At 37.5% G+C, this 8,973-nt stretch overlaps 2 protein-coding genes across 2 annotated transcripts; both read right to left on the bottom strand.

Moving 5' to 3' along the window:
* Positions 1 to 1,501: 1,501 nt before the first annotated feature.
* LOC110064204 (beta-3 adrenergic receptor-like) lies at positions 1,502 to 2,428 on the bottom strand. The gene has a single exon (XM_020771212.2). It carries the CDS (start codon positions 2,426 to 2,428, stop codon positions 1,502 to 1,504), a length of 927 nt encoding a protein of 308 aa, XP_020626871.2.
* Positions 2,429 to 5,213: 2,785 nt separating this feature from the next.
* On the bottom strand, positions 5,214 to 6,683 carry LOC110049927 (beta-3 adrenergic receptor-like). Its single transcript, XM_020755777.2, has one exon. The coding sequence runs from the start codon at positions 6,581 to 6,583 to the stop codon at positions 5,651 to 5,653; it is 933 nt and encodes a 310-aa protein (XP_020611436.2). The 5' UTR covers positions 6,584 to 6,683; the 3' UTR covers positions 5,214 to 5,650.
* Between the last annotated feature and the right edge of the window lie 2,290 nt (positions 6,684 to 8,973).

Below are 8,973 nucleotides of genomic sequence, written 5' to 3'. Positions count from 1 at the left end.
TGACGGATTCGCCTTGATATTGAGCTCTGTCAGGTGAAAAATGGCTCTAGCTCACCAACGAGCACGGGCACCCCAATTTTTTTCCACTCATTGTAATCAACTAATCATAAGCTTTGCGTGAGAAAAGACTGATCCAATTTCTATTGCTGAAAATTGAATAAATAAGAAAAATAGCAGATACACAGTGGTCTTTTACATTTGGCAGTCGGTAACCACGTCAAGAAAATTTGGTTCAAATTTTTAACCAAGGATTTAGCTTTCTGTCTGAATAAAACTTAAAACGTTTATTTGTGTCCGACACAATATATTGACTGTAGTTTAATGCGTGTTCTTATGAGTCCGGGCTCACAAAGATGTTACAATTGCTGGGAATGCGTTCTTATAATAAGTATTAAATAATGCCAAAATGGGGCATTTTCAATGCCTCACTGCTCCTTAATGAGCATGGGCACCCCCTTTTTTATTTCAAAATTGAAGTTATCATATGACAAACATTCGGTGGACAAAGTTTGAGCAAAAATCTATTGTCACTTTTATTTCAGAGGAATTACCTTAAGACAACTGTGTTTGTAGTCGGTACAGTTCTGCTGAGCTTTGTGCTTGTGGTTTCCATTAGTCGTTTTAAGAAGTGCTGGACTGGTTATGTTAGTCTCTGTACCATGGATTCGTACATTTCTCATTTTAAACTCGCTCCTTAATAATCTATTGATTTACTGCTGGCGACAAAAAGAAATGAGAAACAGTTTGCATTTTAAGAGACAAGCCCACGTGCTACCTGCGAACTGAAAACAAACAAAACACTGAACACTGGATGCTATAACAGTGTGATTACAGTCATTTCCTCATTGCGAATTAATTAAAATCGTTAATAAATTCGTCGTAATTTTCGCAGTTGCAATGTAACCTTTAGCATATACAAAAGTAAAACGAAAATTAAAGGAAACACAGGCTTTTAAAATAAAACTGCGAAAAAATTGCATAAGGAAAAAATGCTTGCAAAAAGTCTTTGTCACGTCAGTAGTAAAACAAATGTTCGAAGGATTCGACTTCTCGTTTACAAAAAGAGCATAAAGTTCGGAGTCCGTAACTGTTTCAACTTAAACACAGTGGGGGGATGGGGTTGCCCTGTATTGGACTAGCATCCTAAGAAAGTGAACCTACTGAAAGTTTTTTAACCGAGAGGAGGTTCATCAGCTCTCATCTGAGATTCTAAAGGTGAGAACCAAACAGACGCAGTCGTCTGTTTTTCTTAAGTAACTTCACTCAATTGCCCGCTTTCCCTCCAAAAAAAATCAAAAGCAGTTCCAGTCAAAACTTCATTTATTAGCCACTCTTGACAGTAGGGCAATTTATTGTATAGTAACGAAACGTTACAATTTGATTCTTTACAGTAACATGGATTTCTATTTAGGTAGCAGTGATCTGCTGTATTGAACGCATTGTACTTTAATGAAGCATTTAGAGCCAGTAAAGTTTTCAGTCTTTCCGGTTGCTTTTAATTTTAGTTGATGGGAACAACGACTTGAGTTTTAAACCTAAATGCGAACTTTCTCATTTCTTCTTGTCGCCAGCAGTAAATCAATGGATTAAGGAGTGAATTGAACATGATCAACGTGCCAAACCATGATACTAACGCTGTAGTAACCAATCCCAGAGCTCCTAGTACGATAACGAAAACCACAGGCACAAAGCACAGCAGAACAGCACCGACAACGATCACAGTTGTCTTGAGCGCTTTGTGTTCCTTAGCGAATCTTTCCTCTTCTTCTTGCGGCAGCTGTTGAGTTTTGATCATCTTCTGGTGGCGAATTATTTCGCGATACAAAATCAAGTACGAAAATACAATGAAAATAACGCAAAAAATGGAAATGGAAATTGAAAATGCCATCATCGGTTTGTTTTCCACATTCCTGGCTACTCGAAAAATAAGAGAAACGATCCAAACTGTGATCACTGCCACCTTAATGTTTCTTGTCGTGACAAGATGAGGATAGCGAAGAGTAAATTTGATTGCTATAAGTCTGTCACAAGTAATTAACATCAGATGGAGACAAGAGCAAAGAGATAAGGTGCGTAAGACAAAGTAATGAAGACTGCATAGAGTTACTTCAGATTCGTTCATACCAAGCAACCGTAATATCCCGCACAGGATAAACGACGGCTGCGCTATCAGACCAGTTAAGACATCAGTTGCCGCTAAACAGGGCAGCAAGATGTCGGGGTAACTCTGGAGTCTTGGTCTTCTTATCACGGACATTATCACCAACACGTTAAGCAGGACAGTCACGGGACTTGTGATGATGTTAATGATGATGGTGATGATAAGATGAATCTCGCGCGGGTCATTTGGTGATCCGCCTTCCACGCTAATACCTGAAAACCTGTTGGTATCATTTATAAAATTTGAACCGGAGAAATTGTAGGCCATGTTATACTGAGGACGATGTAGAATGCGAGCGTTTTACCGTCTCCAACGGTATTTATTGTTCACGGAGATAAGAAGACCAAATAGCACCGACTCTTGATTAAATATGTAAATGTTTCCATATTGTTTTGGTAGATAATTTAACATTTTACTAAATGAGTTTTGCTGACTTCGAGATTACCTTTTTGTGTTTAGCTAATCAAATTCTAATCGCAAATGTAATACTAATACTAATACTAACACTAACACTAACACTAACACTAACACTAACACTAACACTAACACTAACACTAACACTAACACTAACACTAACACTAACACTAACACTAACACTAACACTAACACTAACACTAACACTAACACTAATACTAACACTAATGCTAATACGAATACTAATACTAACAATAATAATAATAATAATGATAATGATGATGATGATGATGATAATAAAAATAACAACAATAATGGTGATAACCCTTTCTCGTACCTACATTTGACAAATAATCGAGTGATTTCTTCTACATTTACAGCTTAAAGTTCCCTTAAGTTAGTTGGATGAGCTCGTCGTTGGGCACAACGGTTCCGGCGGCGATTCGCGATAGTTTAAAATGTCTTTTAGATACCGAAATACAGCTTGCCCTGTACTTTTATATACTCCCATTCTCGAAATACGGACAATTTTATATCCCTCCAGCCTGAAAAGGTGCACTTTTCTTGCCGAGCCTCCCAATTTAGTCAGTTATAGGAAATTCTGACCTCCCCCCGGATTTAGCGTGTAATTGACGGTAAATGCATTGAGCGACAACTTAATTCACAAATTGCAAAGAGTTTCTTTCGAGATTAGCAAAGTGAAAATCGGTCTTAAAACTCCAGTCGAACTTACGTGACTTTTAATCGTTTTCATCACAAATGTTTCTTTCAGGTTTTTCTCAAGCGAGTTAAGTCCTTTCTCAAGCAGTCTATTTAACCTGCGGGGCTGGGGAGGGGATGTTTATATATGTGTCTGAGAGGGTCACCTAATAAGGTTGTAGTGGAGAGCTCTATCACGAGGTTTAAACTGATATCCCTTTTGCACGTCCACAGTAGTCAAGGGAAATGTGAAAATGAAATTGCCGTTTGGCAAATATGTGTACGTGTATGTGTGAGGGGGTGACCTAATAAATTAAAATTATTGAGAGCTCCACCCCGAGGTTCAAACCGTCATTTGTTATATACCATTTCGTTACTGAAAAGGGTTACCCTTTCAAACACCCCCAATTCAAACTAATAGCCCTTTTGCACGCTCACAGTACTGAGTCAAGCTAGGGAAATGCAAAGAGTTGCCGTTTGGCAAATAATCAAACGACCTTTACTTGAGTATTCCCTAGCAGTAACCCCTCAATGAGCAACCCTGAACATACTTAGCTGTGACTCTTCACGAAATTTTGAAAGTCCCCTTTAAATACCTAAATGCTAGTTTTTTTAAAAAAAAAAAACCCTTTCCATACTTAAACGCATGAAATCTCAACTTTTAATTTTACATACTGCCAACCGTTAAAGGCGAATAGCCTGTTATAATGAGTGCCTCCTCCCTGGATTTAGCCGATGTCGGTTGTTACTTTTTGAAAACTTTATCTACGCCTTATATAAAAGTTGCTTCTTAGATTAGCAAAATTAAAATCGTGTGAAAATTGGAGAAATGCTGGATTAATACTGTTGTTGTGTGTCCAGAATTTTTGATCCATACAAGAATACCGCGCACGAAAAACATCAAAAAAAGATAGCGACATGAAACACAAAACAAGGTCTATAGTCGTTTAATGGTCATCAAAAGTCCCTGAGCAAATTCTTTCCATATAAGATACAAAAGATCATACAGAAGATACTATCGTGTCTTAATTGCGTTTTTCTATGAATCCACTTGACAGTCTCAATCTGTTTTGAGACGGACGAAGCTATCAGGACGATTACAAGGACACCATATTTAACTGGCACTAGATATATCTTATTATATGTTTTGGTGTGTAGTATCGATGTATATTTTTGGGTTGTGCCGTATTTTGACGAGCCTGTAGGGCGAGTTAAATGCAGACAACGAGTACAAATATACAGCGATACTATACATCAAAACATCTAATAAGAGATTTATTATTCAACTGCTGTAGCCAATAAATTTATCAATGAAAGATGGAGAGTGTGTCAGTTTTGCGTGCGCGCGCCGACCTGTATGGCAAACAGGTTTTCTACTGTACAAATATGGCAAACAGGTTTTCTACTGCCAGTAGAAAACCTGTTTGCCATATTTGTACAGTAGAAAACCTGTTTGCCATACAGGTCGGCGCGCGCACACAAAACTGACACACTCTCCATCTTTCATTGATACGGTACAATATCGCTGTATATTTGTACTGTTATTTGGACAGTATTCGCTGCAGCTGGATAATAATACTCGGTACTGTGTGATTAGTTGGTGATCTGTGTTTGTAAATGTAATCTCGTGAGATATCGAAATTGCTCAGCAATTTTTATTTAGTTTGATTCCCTAGCGTTATATTTTGTTATAGATACGATTTATCGCCAAGAGAAGCTCTTGTGGTACAATTCCAGTCAGAGAATATTCGTATTGTTTGTAATTTCAAGGTATCTTTCAAATTGCGAAATTAATCGCTCGATCTTTCCGTGAATTACCGTTACGATAAGCATATTATTAAGTTTTCGACGTTTTCCGTAGAAATCGTTTGAACATGCCAACTGTAATTTTAATTTATGTACGCAATCTAGGCTTTAAGAAAATGCAAACTACAATTACCTTTGTACACTTTTGACACATCACTTTATTCCCCTTATTTAAAAACTGGAATACAAATAAAAGTGAATAAATTCAGTATCGCAAACATTAGCATTTTAATAAAACAGTTGCAAAATTGATGCTTTTCTCAAATTGGCCGGAATCTTTACACCCGTGAAAAGCTTTTACAACGCTTTGGCTACTTTTAATTGTTATCATTAGTTTTCAATTTACCTCTCACGGGAGAGGCTCATTCAAACTGTGTTAAAAGCAATTTTTCTCAGAGTTTTAAATGTCGGAGTTTCCCTTATTTTTCGGTCTACTTATGTACATGTTTCATGTTACATCGCAACTGCGAAAATTTCGACGAATTTATTAACGATTTTAATTAATTCACAGTGAGGAAATGACTGTAATCACACTGCTATAGCATCCAGTGCCCAGTGTTTTGTTTGTTTTCAGTTCGTAGGTAGCACGTGGGCTTGTCTCTTAAATCTAAATGCGAACTTTCGCATTTCTTCTTGTCGCCAGCAGTAAATCAATGGATTAAGGAGTGAGTTTACAATGAGAAATGTACGAATCCATGGTACAGAGACTAACATAACCAGTCCAGCACCTCTTAACACGAGAATGAAAACCACAGGCACAAAGCAAAGTAGAACTGCACCAACCACAAACAGAGTTGTCTTAAGCGCTTTGTGCTCCTTATCGAATCTTTCCACTTCTTCTTGCGGTAGCTGTTGAGTTTTGATCATCTTCCGGTGGCGAAGGATTTCAAGATACAAGATTACGTAAGAAACTACAATAAAAAGAATGCAGAAAATAAAAGCAAAAGCTACTAAAAAGAAGGAAATTGTTACTAATGGTCCATTGTTTATTGGCCTGAATACCCCAGGAAAAAGAGAGACGATCCAAACTGTGATCACTGCCACCTTAATGCTGCGCGTTGTGACAAGATGAGAATAGCGAAGAGTAAATTTGATGGCTATAAGTCTGTCACAAGTAATTAACATCAGATGGAGACAAGAGCAAAGAGATAAGGTGCGTAAGACAGAGTAATGAAAACTGCATAGAGTTACTTCAGATTCGTTCATACCAAGCAACTGTAATATTCCGCACAGGATAAACGATGGCTGAGTGATGAGACCAGTTAAGACATCAGTTGCCGCTAAACAGGCCAGCAAGATGTTGGGGTAACTCTGTAGTCTTGGTCTTCTTACCACGGCCATTATCACCAACACGTTAAGCAGGACTGTCACGGGACTTGTGATGATGTTAATGATGATGGTGATGATATAATTAACCTGGAGTGGGTCATTCGGTGTTCTGCCATTTGTAAACTTGTTGGTAATGTTTGAAAACTCATTTGAATCGGAGAAGTTGTAGGCCATGTTATAGGACGGTGTAAATTGCAAGCGTTTTGCTGTCTCTGAATTGGAAACTTAACGCTATTTATTGTTGCCGAAAGCAAGAAGAGCAAACAACACCGACTCTTTTCAGTTTAAATAAGTAAGTTATGCCGCCATCTTATCTTGGGACATTATCATGTTAGCTGAATGAGTTTCGTAAACTTCCAAATTACCTTTTTATGTTTAGCTAATCAAATTTTCATCACAAATGTTTTTCTTCTTGTTTTTCCCATACAAGATAACAACTCTTTTTCAGTTTATTTTAGAAGCATGGTGATGGTGAGAGGGGGGGGGGGGGGATGGTTTATTCATAAAGTTGTACTCCGAGTTCTAAACCCGTCCAACTTAAAAGGTTACCCTTTCGCGAACAATAATAAATAAACAGGCAAAATGATAACCCTTTTTGATACCTACATTTGGCAAGTAATCGAACGACCACTTAAGCAAGTATTCCTTTTAATTGGTTGGATGAATTCGCCGTTGGACACAGCTTTTCGATTCGGATATTTTAAACGCCCTTTAGGTATAGAAATAGTTTGCCCTATACTTTGATATACTTCAAGTCTCCGGCGAACTACGGACAATTTTATATTTCTCTAGCCTGAAAAAGGTGCTCTGTTCTTGCCTAGCCTCCCAATTTAGTCAGTTATAGGAAGTTCTGACCTCCCCCCGGATTTAGCGTTTAATGATTGGCGGTAAACGCATTGAGCGATAACTTAATTCAAAAATCGCAAAGAGTTTCTCTTGAGATTAGCAAAGTGAAAATCGGTCTTAAAACTCCAGTTGAAATTACGTGACTATTAATAGTTTTCATCACAAATGTTTCTTTCAGGTTTTTCCCAAGCGAGTTAAGCCCTTTCTCAAGCAGTCTATTTAACCTGGGGGGCTGGGGAGGGGATGTTTATATATGTGTCTGAGAGGGTCACCTAATAAGGTTGTAGTGGAGAGCTCTATCACGAGGTTTAAACTGATATCCCTTTTGCACGTCCACAGTAGTCGAGGGAAATGTAAAAATGAAATTGCCGTTTAGCAAATATGTGTACGTGTATGTGTGAGGGGGTCACCTAATAAATTAAAATTATTGAGAGCTCCACCCCGAGGTTCAAACCGTCATCTGTTATATACTATTTCGTTACTGAAAAGGGTTACCCTTTCAAACACCCCCACTCAAAACTAATAGCTCTTTTGCACGCTCACGGTACTGAGTCAAGCTAGGGAAATGAAAAAAGTTGCCGTTTGGCAAATAATCGAACGACCTTTACTTGAGTATCCCTTAGAAGTAACCCATCAATGAGTCTCAATGAGCAACCCTTAACATACTTAGCCGTGTCTCTTCACAATATTTTGAAAGTCCCCTTTACATACCTAAGTGTAATTGCCTTTTTTTTACATTCCTTTCTATAAGTTAACGCATGAAATCTCAACTTTTTTACATACTGCCAACCGTTAAAGCGAATAGCCTGTTATAATGAGTGCCTCTCCCACCTGGATTTAGCCGATGCCGTTTGTTACTTTCTGAAACTTTATCTACTCCTTGGAAAAAAGTTGCTCCTTAGATTAACAAAATTAAAATCGTGTCAAAATTGGAGAAATCCTGGATTAATACTGTTGTTGTGTGTCCAGAATTTTAGATCCGTACAAGAATACCGCGCACGGGAAACATCAACAAAAGATAGCGACATGAAACACAAAAAAGCTCTGCAGTCGCTACATGAACATCAAAAGTCCTTGAGCATATTCTAACAACACATACATAAACACATACTTACGTACAATCTTTATTCAAACACGATCATGATTATGTGTCAAAGCTTTCAGCTTGTGGGGTCGTGTGCCAACTGAATAAAACAAAAAGATTACAAAAGTAAAATAATAAAAGGAAAAGCTCTACATCAAACTAAATGTTTTTATACCGCATTTGTCGAGGTTAAAGATATTTAAAATTTTTTTAATCTGTAATTGGTCGTTTACGGAGCTAACATGTTAAAATCAAAGTCGTTAAAAGTGTAACACTTTCGTACGTTTTTCACGAATTACTTGCTGTTTGTGCTGTCGCGCATAACACAAAAGATCAGGCGGTTTCGGGTGGTTTTTAATTGAGTGTCGAAAGTAATCAGGCAATTACTTTGGTTTTGGTACAATTCAGAACCTTTTCATATTAGTCAGGCTTAGTTATGATCGTATCATTAAGTTTTCGGCGTTTTCCTTGGAAATCTTTTGAAATCGCCAACTGTAATTTTAACTCATCTGGGCAATCGGAACAGTAAGTAAACGCAATATGCAAACTATAATAACTTTTTGTATTCTTTTGAAACATCACTTAATCCTCCGTACTTAAAAATTGGAATAAAAATAAAAGTCAATCGATTGTC

The sequence above is a fragment of the Orbicella faveolata genome, unplaced genomic scaffold, assembly GCF_042242905.1.
Source record: "Orbicella faveolata isolate gen_17 unplaced genomic scaffold, um_ofav_v1 contig_13, whole genome shotgun sequence".
In the NCBI taxonomy this organism is placed as follows: domain Eukaryota; kingdom Metazoa; phylum Cnidaria; class Anthozoa; order Scleractinia; family Merulinidae; genus Orbicella; species Orbicella faveolata.
The sequence above is the reverse complement of the archived record's forward strand: the minus strand, read 5'-3'. Positions and strand labels throughout refer to the sequence as shown.

What these genes read in the sequence shown, in the direction of transcription:
- LOC110064204 (XM_020771212.2), bottom strand. Translation starts at nt 2,428, where the DNA reads ATGGCCTACAATTTCTCCGGTTCAAATTTTATAAATGATACCAACAGG.
- LOC110049927 (XM_020755777.2), bottom strand. Translation starts at nt 6,583, where the DNA reads ATGGCCTACAACTTCTCCGATTCAAATGAGTTTTCAAACATTACCAAC.